Source organism: Polistes canadensis, unplaced genomic scaffold (genome assembly GCF_001313835.1).
Source record: "Polistes canadensis isolate GaletaPanama2010 unplaced genomic scaffold, ASM131383v1 scaffold_195, whole genome shotgun sequence".
Lineage (NCBI taxonomy): Eukaryota > Metazoa > Arthropoda > Insecta > Hymenoptera > Vespidae > Polistes > Polistes canadensis.
Genome location: NW_014569742.1, coordinates 249,761 through 264,618, shown reverse-complemented (window position 1 = coordinate 264,618; position 14,858 = coordinate 249,761). Strand labels below are relative to the sequence as shown.

The 14,858-nt window shown below is 30.3% G+C and overlaps 1 protein-coding gene across 3 annotated transcripts; it reads left to right on the top strand.

Annotated features, from left to right (window-relative positions):
* Positions 1-1,102: 1,102 nt before the first annotated feature.
* Positions 1,103-14,105, top strand: LOC106789656 (solute carrier family 41 member 1-like). Of its 3 annotated transcripts, none has more exons than XM_014754067.1 (7): positions 1,103-1,473; positions 1,575-1,966; positions 10,386-10,863; positions 11,278-11,457; positions 12,495-12,934; positions 13,307-13,527; positions 13,756-14,105. In XM_014754067.1, the coding sequence occupies exons 3-7, from the start codon at positions 10,435-10,437 to the stop codon at positions 14,094-14,096; spliced, it is 1,611 nt and encodes a 536-aa protein (XP_014609553.1). In that variant the 5' UTR covers positions 1,103-1,473; positions 1,575-1,966; positions 10,386-10,434; the 3' UTR covers positions 14,097-14,105. The 3 variants fall into 3 exon arrangements, with proteins under 3 accessions (XP_014609553.1, XP_014609552.1, XP_014609551.1); XM_014754065.1 differs by lacking the exons at positions 1,103-1,473; positions 1,575-1,966 and adding exons at positions 7,553-7,582; positions 9,549-9,930; XM_014754066.1 differs by lacking the exon at positions 1,103-1,473 and having other exon boundaries at positions 1,541-1,966.
* Positions 14,106-14,858: the final 753 nt, after the last annotated feature.

Sequence of the window (14,858 nt, the reverse complement as noted above, 5' to 3'; positions counted from 1 at the left end):
AAAAAAAAGAAAAAGATTTCTGTTTAATTGTATTTCTCACGCAATAACAATATAACAATAACGACACAACAAAATACTGTGAATCCTATTACATTTTATACAATTGTTTGATTTATTATTACTAATGATAATTAATAATGATAATTAATTATCATTTGGTATTTCGTAAACAATATTGTCGTATCATTTAATTATTTTGGAGTTTATACTGTGTGTTCATGCCACACACAGTTATATATAAATTAAAATAAAATATATTATTAATATAAAAATATGAATGGTGGTTCGGGGATAAAATATGTTGAATCTAAATTATATTATTTTTATTATTAATTGTAATCTGGTATGTAAGAAAAAAAACTATTGCTCCCTGATTGTGAATTATTTTGGAATATACTGTGTTTCAATCCACATTTAAAACAATTACAAAACAATGGATAATCATTCTATATAATCTCATAAAATATAACACGTTTCGTGCCACGTATAACCAACGATGATATACATTAAACTTTCCATTCAGACCGCGTGTCCCACCGGTGAGGTACACGTTGACATATTTATATAATGCATTAAACAAAATTATTTAATAATAACTTGAATATATTTATCAAAATGAACGGGACATTATAAAACAAATAAGTTGAATTCTTACATATACATACAATATTTAACAATTAAATAGAATGATTCATATATTGTTAAAAAACAAAGATATGCATGAACCGAAGAAAAAAAAGGCGCGTAGAAACAAATTAGGCACGAAACGCGTTGAAAACAATCTATTTCCAAACAAAAAAAATCTACAAACTATCTCTAAACATATTCCTCTTCTACAAATCCTTCACGTTTACCTATATAAACGTATTTTAAAAAAAATATATATATATATAATTCTTTAATAAAGATCCAAAATAATATAGGAATCATTGAAAAATGAAATACACGTCATATGTTAGTTTCGTTTAGAACTCGATTTGTACCACCTATAAATTCATCTCATCATCGCCATCATCATCATCATCATCATCATCATCATCATTGTCATCATCATCATTGTCATCATCATCGGCTGTGGTCAGTAATCGCTGAGCGTAATCGCTCAGCGCCGTTTTCATTCGCGGCCCTTTCAGTCTCGTCGTGTCTTCTCTTCGTTTCTCTCACGACGATCTACCCAACATAATTTTCTCTCCCTCTCTCTCTTTCTCTTTCTTTCTTTCTCTTACTCTCGTGTTCTCTCTTTTTCTCTCTTTATTTCTCTCACTCTATCTCTGAATGAAATAGTTAGATCTCTCAGTGCCAACTATCCCTCCGCACCCGTTGGATTGCATCTCCCGTTTGAGGATCAGTTCCTATCGTTATTGTTCAAGAAGACACGAAAAGAAAGAAAAAAAAAAGAGATATCTGATTGATATTGAAAACAAAAGAAAAAACAAACAATCAAACAGAAAAGAAAACGAAAAATAATTTAATGTAATTTTTTCTAACGCAATAATCAAACAGAGAGAGAGAGAGAGAAAGAAAGAAGGTGTGAAAATGATGTATTTTTTAGTATTTCAATAATAATGTTTCAGGTTACGTGATTAATTTATTTAAAAAAATAAAAAAAAAACAGATCTTGTTCTAAAATACGCGCGTAACAAGAAAAAAAAGACATCTCGTAGACGCGAAAATTATTTTGTTCATTTATTAATGCAAGGTAATAAGAAGAAGAAGAAGAAGAAAAAGAAGAAGCAGAAGAATAAGAAAGGATAATAAAAGAATAATATTCGAAATAGTTTAATCTAATGCAAATTGAATAGATCTATTTATAAAGTATAGTTAAAAGTGTCAGTGTCGTGTGTGGCGACGACGTAGGTCGATGCAACGTTAAAATGTGGGAAGCTCGAGTGCGTTTCTCGTTGCGAATAAAGAAAAAGTGTGTTCGGAGTGAATCGGCTTGTAGCTGACTATAACTTCAATCTGTGTGAGTAAATACCCTATGCCTATTAATTATTTATTTTATTAACTTCATATTTATGATTAGAAATGTTATTGCGATTAATTTAAAACAAAAAAAAAACAAAAGTACGAAATAAAAAAAAGAACAAAAAATAAACTGAATTCGATAAGTAAAATAATATCTAATATTGCATACGCGCATATATATGTATATGCATATGTATATGTATATGTATATTTATGCACGAGTATATAATACAAAGTGAAAGTTTATTATTTGAAAATGATATCTATGAGATACGAAGGTGTGTATATTAATACGTATGTTAAGTTATTGGTCCTCACGGTCGAACTTAAACACGTGCAGTAATTTATCAATTTGTGAATATGTTACGGAAGTCCTTAGCGTTGGCCGCGAGTGCTTTTATGTACTACTCGTGAATGTGTCAATGTTTTTACAACAATTATTCACTTTCTTTATTCATTTTCTTCCGTTTCTTCTTTCTTTCTTTTTTCTTATTATTTTATTCAAAAATATACGATATCACAACGTAAAAGTAAAATTCGTTCCTGCTTACCTATAACTTTTTCTTTCCCCCATAGTTCGATATATTAACATATATATTTATTTTATTTATTTTTTTATTTAGATTCTTTTTTTCGTTTTGTTTTTTTTTGTTTTTGTTTTAATATACCACACAACGTGAAGGATTAATAATTACAAACGTTTGCGATATGCGCGCCGTTGGTTGTGTGGTCCTTTTGATAAAAGGATGATCATGATCATGATTGTATGTTGTTAAGTTACAAGAAGAAGTGATAATATATTCGTAGGAGTTAGATATACCATGAAGTACATAGAAAGATCGTCGATGTAAAGTCAGTAGGATCGTTATTGTATGTAATACATAGGAACGTTCCTCTCGTTACAGTCCAAACGCCGGCTGAGTTACGTTCAAGGGTTAGCAATTGAAGAAGCAAGTGTAAGGTAGCCATTGCGTAATCCTTCCATCGACAATTTTCCTATAAATAAATAATAAATTATATCATAAATGTGTTAATACACATATATATATATACAAATATAAATATTTTTTTAATTACTCACCACACATATATGCACAAAATGAACAAGAATATTATTATTCTAGGATAGAATTTGTTAAACGTATTCAACAACAAAATCTATATAATATTTAATATTTATTTATCTATATAATATTTATAAATAAATATTTTTCAGTAAATAAAATAAAATCAGAGAGAATAATTTGAATTAATAAAAAAATAGAAAAAAATAACTTAAAAAGAAAGATATCGAAAATGAAAAAATTATATTATAATTTATCTCGTAAAAATATTTCTAGATTATTATTATTATTATTATTCATGTATATACAGATCATTTATTTAGATATTCCATATATATACATATACATATATATATTTATATTCATGTACATAAGACGTCTAATTTCTTTGTCAGTTGTAAAGAACGTACTCAGGTACATTTATATATTTAAACAACTCGTAAGTTCGCACTCGTTTAAAAGAGAGATAGATAGAACGATCAATCATCTCTGACAAATCATTTTTATTATCCATTGATATAGATACAGCGATTAGATTGATTAGATATTTTGGTTATTTTCCTTTTTTTCCCCCCCCCTTTTCTCACTAAGAATATTAGAAAAGTTACGTGTAGGTGAGAATACTTTTATCTTAGAATGCCAAGGAGCCGTTTAAGTTTCTAATTTTGTACGAAGGAAAACGTATGTGTGTGTATACGCGCACACTTATGCATGTATGCGTATACCATATGTTAGGATGAAAGCAAATTAGGTGTCACTGTGATCTTTGTGTATGCATTTGATCGTGAATATGATGATAGATCGCAAGAGATCATGATTTTTTTGTTGACGAGGAAGACACGACGTACCCTTTTTCTTTTTTGTTGTCATTTGTTTAAACAATTTTGTTATATTCTATCATTTTGTTTGTTTCTTTTTTTCTTTTGTATTCGCGGGCAACGAGATTTATTAATTATATTTTCAATTATATTTATACGCGTGTATATGCTTATATTATGCGATTAGTATAAATTTCTATTTCTTTTGTGTGGTTTATTATTTAATTTTATAAAAATATTAAAAAATAATATATCTTTTCTTTTTTTTTTTTTTTTTCTCAAAATCTTTTATATAATCTTTGCGAAGAGAAAAATATTGTATATTTAATTTGACTAGAAATTTGTAAATTATATAAACACATATCACTTTTAAAAAATTGAATACAATACATATAAAAATATTTTCTATATACATTTTAAGTTAGAGTTTGTGGGGGAGAGAGAGATAGAGAAAAGAAAAAGAAAAAGAAAAAGAAAAAGAAGAAATATTTAAAAATAATATTATGCAACTTTCATTGTCACATCGTAAAACTGCAATTAAATTTTTTGTTCAGAAAGAAGACTTATTATAGAAACTACAGATGTTATTCAAAGTCGAGATCGAAATCAGTGGGAAATTTGCCAGAGAGATTAGAATAGCGGAAGACGTTGCATTCTATTCGGGTCAGACTTAACACCGTCTATCTTTTTCAATGTCAAAGCTTTAATCTTCTTACTAATCGTACAATTAAATTCATTTGTTATCGGGTGAATCAATGGTGGTGGTTGGAGGGGCGGGAGGTGGTGTAGGAAATTATAAGATTATAATTTTGTCATTATTTAAATAAAACTAGATTTCTTTAACAATAGAATATTGTTATGCAATAAAATATATATCAATCTGAAAGTTTATTAATCCTAAAGTATATATATCTAAAGATATTTCTTTTGTATAGAACTTTTCAATGTTTTACATTAAAAACAAACATCAATTATTTCATATTTACAGTAAAAGCTGTTTTATAAGAATATTCCTATGTGACTCACTGTAAATACTTTATCGAATTATTGTTTATAAAATGAAACAAAAATAAGATATCGAATCTAGGGGGTTTATAAGTCATCCAACGTAAACGAAAACCTTTCAGTCTAGAAGTACAGTTTCAATCCTAACGATCCTTAATTTAATTTTTTTTGGTTACATATTTCTTCGATATTTCATGATTGAGTCAAATTCATCAATTGTTGATAACTTGCGGATGGATTTTTGTCTTGTGCAGATAAAAATCAATGTGAATATTATATCGTGTTTTACGCGATACAGTAATAACAATAATCAAGAAAAATGTTCCACCATTCGTTTCTGTTTGGGAATTGGGTTTATTATTATAGGTAAGCTTCTTTTTTCGTTGTGTTATTATTTTATTCTTTTTTTTTTTTCTTCCGTTTCTTATTCTCCACTTCTTCCTCTTCTTCTTCTTTTTTTTTCTCGATTTTATTACTCGAGCAATCATTTTTATGAACGGAAGTATATGATCGTTAAGAATGTCGTTGGAATCGTTGAAGATTTGAGGCCCCCGTTTAACAAACAATACGATTATTGTTTCAACTTTCAAACACATTTCTCATTAATAATTAATTGTAATATATATATTATTTTTGTCGCATATATAATCTTATAACATGTTTCATTATTTCTATAAGATTTTTACTTTAACTCACTTAAAACATGCATAACATCATCGATATAATCATTCAATTCGCTAGTAAATTCACGTAATAGTGATTTTTTTGTTTGATAAATGTCTGACCAGTTTTAAGTAAATTTGTCATAAAATTGAAGCTCACTTGTCTGGAAAGGTAATGTCATTCTCGAACGAAATGCGATCGTTTAACCCGGTAATCAGAAAAGTGAGGCTACATGGATGTGACCTAGTCCGCAAGCTTTACTGGAACACAAATTGCCATGTCATTGCATTGTTCACGCTACTCACGTGTAATATTTCTCTGTGTACGCGTACACGTACATAATATATATATATATATGCGTGTGTTATCAGTCTCTTTGGTCTCCATCGTTGAAGTAACCGGTACATAATTTTAACACAGGATACAATTATGAACACGTCATTGACCGAACTTTCATACAAATTTTCAAGATCCACCCTTGGAAATCATTCGAATCATTCAATTACTTACAAAATATGTTTCTTCAATTTTTTTTTTTCAAAATATTATTCGTGATCATTTTAAATATGATCGATAAATTAACAATATTAATATGTTTAAATATACAAATTTAAAGAGACATTTTTTCGAAGCAAGCTAATAATTCGAGTTAAATCGTAAACATGTTAGCCATAATCGGGATAATCTGTGTACCTGCATACGACGACGACAACGACGAATGACGTATGATGTAACAGATGGAAACAATCATACGAGTGCATCGGTAGGACATAACTAATAAATTAATATAAACGAATTCGTCGAATCAAATCATTTATTAAACCGTGGACCAAGCCAAACAAACAACGAACGAAAGAAAAACTATGACGTTCGGAATAAAATGAAATTGATATAATCAAGAATTATTTGTTTATACGAGAACAACAAAAATTCCTAAAAGGATAGACCCACGCATTCGCGATTGTTGGTGGTGGTGGTGGTACTGTTGACGTCATTGCAACGATAAATACGTCATGAGGAACGTATAATTCTATCCTGACAAATTTTAAATCCTTTCTATATTCATTAAATAATCATTTTTTCTTATTTTTTGCAACAATTATAAAAAATACAATTATAATATATAATATATAATTACAATAACTTTGAATACATCAAATACATCATTCGCTATTACAATTATTATTACATTGCTAATTGAAATGATAAACTATATAAAACTTGAACACAATTACACCCCACTTAAAATTATAACTAATAAAACTATCATTAACAACTATACGTCATCATCACATATCAAAATTACAATCATAATAACAAGAGAGAACAAAGAAAAATATTATTGAAACGATCACTAATTATTAAGATTATTCGAAAAATGAAAACCTATAAAGAATTATTCGTCGATTAAATTATTCCTGCAACTGTTAATTATTAATGAATTGTGGGGTATTGCTGTTGCAGTTATTGTTATTGCTATCGTTTACGGGGGTTATGTTAAAGTTGTTCTATCGTATACATTTAGGATTCTGTTGTAACATAAGCGCGAGACGAATAGCGGATCGATAAATTCGCGCTTGCCCTGTTCGGTCTTCTTACCTATACGGCGATTGTCCGAAACTAGTTTTAAGAAGGCAGGCGTGATGCACGATCAGGATCAGTCGCGATGTAACCGCAGCATGAACGGGCCTCGTACCGGGCCACCAGGTGACCGCCATCTAATCTTCGACTTCGGATAATTTTATATTCCTACAAGTTTTTTCTAATCGGACACTTTTCACAATACAGAGTAAACAAAATCTAATAATTAATATAATAATCTCAAGCAAAGAGAGCAAGAGGTAAGAGAAAGAAAGAAAGAAAGAAAGAAATAAATAAATAAAAGGATAGTGAAAGAGAGAAAGAGAGAGAGAGAGAGAGAGAGAGAGAAAAGAAATAAAGATACAAATTTTCGTTCGATTATTTTTCAACGTGGGAGAGACCGACAAAAGAAACAAAAATCAGAAGAGAAAATAACCCCACCCCCGCCGCCGTCGTCGTCGTCTCCCTCATCTTGGGTGACAGGTATGAAAAAAAAAGAAAAGAAAAAAAGAAAAACCACGACTGGACGACACGAGGAAAATAGTTAACGACGATAACAATAATAATTATTCATTATTATTTTCTCATTTGTGTTGTTCCTAGATTTTTGCTATTTTTTTTCGTCTCGATCAGTGTTAAAAGAAGAAGAAGAAAAAAAAGGAAAGTTATTTCGATGATTGTTGTAATTGTTGATAATCGTTAGGGGGGGATGGATGGTTGATCCTTCACGTGGGCGTCTCCTGAAGGATACGCGCCGGTCCTTTTATACTATTCTAACAAATAATTCGATTTTTAAAGACCCTTATCGTTATCTCTTATCTTTGATTTTTGATTTTCTTCAAGAGAAACATATGTTCTTCTAATAATAGGGGTAATACCAACCGTTAGAAATCAATTTTTCACCTGGTTTACATTCTTAAATTAGCACGGGAGATATTTGCTCGATGGGGTCACTAGGAGAGAGTGAGAGAGAGAGAGAGAGAAGGGGTTCTCGAGTAAAAAACTAGAACAACGCTAGTAAATTCTCTCCTCGATTATATTCGTGTAATATATGTGTGTCTGCATTGCATATATATATATATATATATATATATGTATGTACGTGTGTGTGCAAACTGGGAAGGTCGTGATCGAGTCGATTGCGCGTAGGTTAAGGTTACGATGATCTAAAAATCCATAAGTGCCGAATACACACTCGTTTATATGTGTGTTTCATTAATTTATATCAATTTCATTTCAATCGGAAATAAATCGAAACGTTTTTTATTGGTTTTCTTTTGCTTTCCCTCCCCTCCCCCCTTTCCGCCGCCAACTGTTTTTCACCCCCACACTCTCACCAGCCCTACGTTTTCATAAATTTTCTAGATCGTGATCCCCGTAGATCGAGGAAAAAGATATCATAGTTTAGTTCATTCTTTCTTCAACTAATTTGCGTTAAGGAAATATTACGATATGTATCTGACCGTGCATATATATATGTGTTTGTGTGTGTGTAGGTTTTATTGTTAGTAGTGTATGGTCCGTTTGTATCTTTCTTTCTAATACACGTGCAATAGTAATAGTAGTGTTGCAGTAGTATAGTTCGACCTTGTTCAAGCTAACACATTATGTTTCCTTGCCAATGTGATGCGTAGGAGTTATACAGATTTTATAATACAATACAAATCGAAGAATCTCTTATTGTTCTTGTTTTTTCTTTTTTTTTTCTTTTCTTTTCTTTTCTTTTCTCTCTTTAACCGTAATTCTGTTAAAGAATATTAGATAAAGTATGTTGAATAACTGTTTATGTAACGAAACTTGAACAAAATTGATCATAGATCTAATGATGAGTTACATTGCAGTTGGTAACAACGTTAATAATCATCGATAACAGTTGTTTTTTTATTCGTATTCAATAGTAATTTGATAATTGATCTTTATCCTGTGTGAGGTATCTAACAGGGAGAAGAGGTGATAACTGGTGACGTTAGATTTTTAAGATTCATATGCCAAAATCATATCGTATTTCATTATTTTTTAATATAACTAACGTAACAGCGCGTATATATATAATTTTTGAGAGATTTATATAATATTAAATAATTTTAAATGAAAATAAAAATAAATTCTGGAATAAATTAAATAATATTTTCGAATGTGTGTGTGTGTGTGTGAGAATAAGATATTACAATTGTATATTTTCAAGGAGAATATTTTGTTATTTATTTTTTTGTCGTCAATTAAAAATAATTTAACATATTTAAAAATAACCGCCAATTATGATACACTTTGCATCGATATGAAGACAAAAGTTGTCGAATCAAAATTAGATAAGAATCCTTCATCATCAATTTGACGATTGTTATCGAGACTTTTTCTGTTTTCCTCGTGACGAGAAATGAACAGCAGTGGCGTACGAAAAAGTGGATATTGTTGTAGTAGTATGATATATTCGCAACATGATTTACAGTTGGTTCCAACTGCCAAGCCAAACCGAACAGAGATAGCGTACCTACCTCCACGGTTAATTACGTAATTAACGTTTTATTTGTATCCTGGAATACGTTATATATATATATATATATACGTGTTACATATAATTGTGTGTGACATACAAGAGAAAAAGAAAGAGAGAGAGGGAGAGAGAGAGAGAGAGAGAGAGAAAGAGAGAAAGAATCTTATCATTCTTTGAAAGAAGAAGAATGGCTATATATTTGTGGGTACGAGTAAGACGAGGCCCTCAGTAGGAAGATGATAGAGGGCCAGGTACATCAACTTCCGGTTAGGCTACCGCCTGACAAAAATCAACCGGCTTCTCAAACACCTGAGCCTAATACCACCAAATTCGAAAAGTATGTCGAATAGAGTGTAGTTTCAGTGATAGAACATTTATGAATATTTATTATAAATATATAAAGTATATATTATAACGTTGTTAAATGGTGATTTTGATTTTGTGTATTAATAATAATTCAAATACTGTACATATCAAATCTAAGATATTATGTTTTAAAGTATTGAATTAAAATATATTTATATATATAAGTTGTAAAAATGATTAAAAAAAAAAAAGAAAAGAGTAAAGAATAGAAAATCGAGTGACGAGTTTAACGAGCAACAGGTTGCTATGTCGAATCCAATAAAAAAAAAAAACTTCTTCTTCCTCAGTTTTATTCGAATATATATTAACGCATATTATAACGACATAGGTTTCAGTTTGGTTTTGTTTTTTTGTCGTTTAATTTAAAAAAAAAACAAACCGAAAAATAAGTTTCGTTTTATTCAATGAACAATTTTGTGTTAACAGTGAGCGATGTACGGAACCTTTGCTTCCGGAAAGGCGTAATTCCCGCAGGATGACACCAACCGATGGCCGATCACGATCAACTTCCGAATCTAATGCCACCGTTGGTACCAACACCAATACAACCATTCCCATTAATAATAATAACAATAATAATAACAACAACAACAACAACAATCATAACGTTGCTAGCAATGTTGGCGGGAATGGTAATAATAGCAACAACGGCCCTAACATGACCAACAATTCGGTCACGGTCAATTCCAACGGCCACGATGAGTGTGTGGAAGTGACGATATTCGATGAGAATTATGATAACAACCGTCTTCCTGATGTAGTTGCTGAAAGTAAAATCTATGGTGTTACCGACGATGAGGAACCTACGGAATCGTATTGTGCAATAACCATTCAAGTTTTCATACCCTTTTTGATAGCTGGCCTTGGCATGGTTGGAGCTGGATTAGTCCTCGATCTAGTACAAGTATGATAATCGTTCATTCCTTCGTCATATTTCAACTAAATTTACTCCTTTTTCTTTTTTCTTTTTTTTTCTCTCTCTTTTTGAAGTTATTTGTTTTTTTTTAAGACGTTATTCTTATTCTAACGATTGGAGCTTTCTTAAACACGCGTTAAAATCACCACCTAATTCTATAATCCAAATTGGATACTATATATAATTCTAAACTAATTTTAATTAGTATTTTATATATATTGTTCATATTAGGTATATTTAAGTACTTCGTACGATCCAATTATGCGAATAATATAATCGTTTATTTATTAAATCTTTTTTGTTTCTCATCTAAATGATATAAATCAATTTATAAAATATTAATATGATAATCTCTCTTAAAATTAATTGATAAATCTATTTTATATATTTTGATTTTCACAGCACTGGGTAGTTTTTGATAAGGTTAACGAACTTATGATCCTGGTACCAGCACTTTTAGGTCTAAAAGGTAATTTGGAAATGACTTTGGCGTCTCGTCTTTCAACGCAAGCAAATCTTGGACACATGGACACGCCTAAACAACAGTGGTACATGATAGTTGGGAATCTAGTTTTGATACAAGTAAGTTTATTCCCCTAAAGTGTTGTCTTAGTTATTTATTATCTGTTCGATACTTTTTTTTTTTGCCTTATACTTTTATTTCTTCTCTCTCTCTTTCTTTCTCTCTCGTGAAACGAACTCTTGCCAAGTTATTTGCTAATTATCAGCGTTACGTGGTTACGCTGATTCGAAACTTTTTCTCTTTCTCGGTTTATCTCTCGACGGCGCGTCGTCAACATTGTTTGCACTTAATATCTACGTTTGCTTTACGTATAAAACGTGTTCTTTTATTTTTTTTTTTTTCGTTTCTTTTTTCTTCGTTACTTCTGCGTAAGAGAAGAAATTCGCAAACGATTTTCATAGATTTAACAACATTCGATCTCTCTCTTTCCTCTTCTTATTACGAAAGAAGAAAACGCTAATGAAATACGTTAAAGGAAGATTCTGAAATTTTCTGGTCGTCTTATCGCGTGGCGCCAGATTTTTATTTGATTTTATTTATACAATGTTTCTTTACGACGCAGGCACCACCCGAGATCACCATCACCACTACCACGTGTTTTTGCAATTTCATCTAACGTAAATGAGATCATCGACACATCGAAACTGAGATGATTTATTTATTTTGTTGTTGTTGTTATCAAAACATTATTATTATTATCATCATCATCATGAAATTATCTTGCAGATAAACGTTTTATCATTGGTATACGAATTAATGCTAATTTAATTATACGCTTTATAAAATAGGAATATTTTGTGTTGAATATTGAAAAATATTAATTAGTTCAATATTTGTGCAATAGAATTATGATTGTATATCGATATATGCAAGATATATATAATAATATTTAATTATAAATACTGAGATCGTATATTTGTTTAAAATAAACAGCAAGCTTCAAGCAAGTATTATATTTGTTTCAGCAGTGCTGGCACAAGCTAACATATTTTTCTATTAATATAAAAAAATAACAATATAATAATTTGATATATATATATATATTTAAAATATTAATCAAACGAATAATATGTTATATATGTTTGTTATATTACAGTGTCAAGCAATAGTGGTTGGTTTTCTTGGATCGGTGGTTGCAATAGTGATGGGTGCTTTTCGAAATGGTACAGTTTCTTTGGATCATGCATACCTGTTATGTGCTAGCAGCTTAGTTACGGCATCTTTGGCTTCCTTCGTACTCGGTTTGATAACCGCCGGTGTCATAGTATTTTCACGTCATTGTCATATCAATCCTGACAACGTAGCCACGCCTATAGCTGCAAGTCTCGGTGACATCACGTCGTTAGCCCTTCTTTCATGGATCTCGACGATTCTTTACGAATCAATCGATAAACAGGATTGGTTGGCACCACTGGTTATTGCTTGTTATGTTCTTGTAACACCACTTTGGGTTTGGATTGCCAAAAGGAATAAATATACCAATGACGTGTTATATTCTGGATGGACACCTGTTATGGTTGCCATGTTAATTAGCAGGTATATTATTTTATATTATTTTATTCATTTGAAATTATATTCTGTGATATTTATTGATAATTAATAAATAAATTTGTCGCGTTAGTTTTTAATATTTCTAATATAATCCAATCATTTTCGATTATATTCTAACGCGATATTTGAATATTTTTTTTTGGTTGGAAGAGGGGAAGAATATAATATGATTAAATTTATTTGTAAGTACCAACGTTTTACGACGTTTTATTGTGATACGATGAAATCTTAATCGGTTAAGCAAACAGAACATAAATAATATTAATAAACGCATATATAAATGAGAAAGGGGGGGCAGAAAAAAAAGAGTATAATAATAATCCGAATAAATGTAGGAAAATTTTCAATTGTTTTCAGTTGCGGTGGTTTGATACTCGAGTTCATGGTCTCCCGTTTCGAAAATCTGACGGTATTTCAACCGGTGATTAATGGTGTTGGTGGAAATCTTGTTGCCGTTCAAGCTAGTAGAATATCAACGGCACTTCACAAACAGGCTGAACTTGGGACACTTTTGATACCAACCGGTCAAACTCATCCAGTCATTTTCATTACCCCAATAGCTAATTTCTTTGGCAAAGGTATGTAGCATTATTCATCATCAAAATAATATTATAATAAACGATCTCATATTGAGAACTAGGTTTGATTTGAAAATTCAAATCTGAAAAAGAAAAAAGTAACTAATTCGTTTCGACATAAGATAAGAAGATCAGATATTTTCTTTTTTAGACGAGTTATGAATTATTATCGATACAATTTTGCAAATGACTTATTTTTTGTTATGTTTTTTTTTCCTTTGTGTATAGGTATACACGCAAGAACAACGAGAGTATTGATGGCTATGGTGATACCCGGTCACATAATTTTCATATATCTAATTAATTACATGAAAGACGGTAACACATCGTTAACACCATTGTTCGTATTTGTATATCTTTGTGCTGCCGTGTTACAAGTTGCTGCACTATTGTATATCGCTTATATAATGATCCATTGGATGTGGAAAAGAAAAATAGATCCTGATAATTCGGCAATACCATATCTAACAGCAATGGGTGATTTACTTGGCATCAGTTTACTTGCTATAGCTTTCCAATTTTTATATCTCGTTGGTGATCAGGATTACGGCGATCAAATAAAACCCTGAACGTGTGTGTGTAAGCATATCTTATATCCTTTTAAACAAATTTTTCAATTATTCTTTTAATAAATATTTCATATGATGTTTTATAGGAAAAAATAAAGTATGGGGGTAAAGTAAATTCATCGATTCAAGAAAATGGCATATAAATGATGATGACGATGATGATGATGATGATGATGATAATAATAATAATAATAAGAAGAAGATATGGAAAACAAAACAAAGGGAAGGTATTTTAAAAAGTAGCTGTGGTCGTATGAAAGTATAAAACATACTGAATCAATTATTATCGATCTGCCATTACATTCGAAAGGCCTAGAAGAAGAAAAACCTTACGAGTTAGTTGTTAAATTACATCATTTCGTTCGATACTCTCTCTTCGATTTTTTATTTATCTCTCATTTTAAAGAAAATATTAATAATATAATACAATATAGTGTCACACACACACACACACACACACACACTTTTGCGAGTAAAATAATATTTTTTAACAACGCAACGTCTTTTCGAAGTTTTCCTACTGATCCACCGAGAAAAAAAGAAAAAGAACAAAAAGAAGAAGAAGAAAAGAAAAAAAAAAATAAGGAAAGATAAAAAGGAAAACAAATCGCAAAAGGATTAGAAAAAAATTGTTATTTCAAGAGAGATACGAGGATGGTTATTTAGAAAGGGAGGAACAGAAAACAAATGCCCTAATGGATCAATAGATCTTCATTGATTTTATTCGAATTTTTACGAATTAACGAACGCTAAAACGTTTCT

Bases quoted from the DNA above. Each gene is read 5' to 3' on its own strand.
- LOC106789656 (XM_014754065.1), top strand. From the start codon at position 9,830: ATGATAGAGGGCCAGGTACATCAACTTCCGGTTAGGCTACCGCCTGAC. The intron at 10,864-11,277 runs GTATGATAATCG...TGATTTTCACAG, and splicing joins TAGTCCTCGATCTAGTACAA to CACTGGGTAGTTTTTGATAA. The intron at 11,458-12,494 runs GTAAGTTTATTC...GTTATATTACAG, and splicing joins GGAATCTAGTTTTGATACAA to TGTCAAGCAATAGTGGTTGG.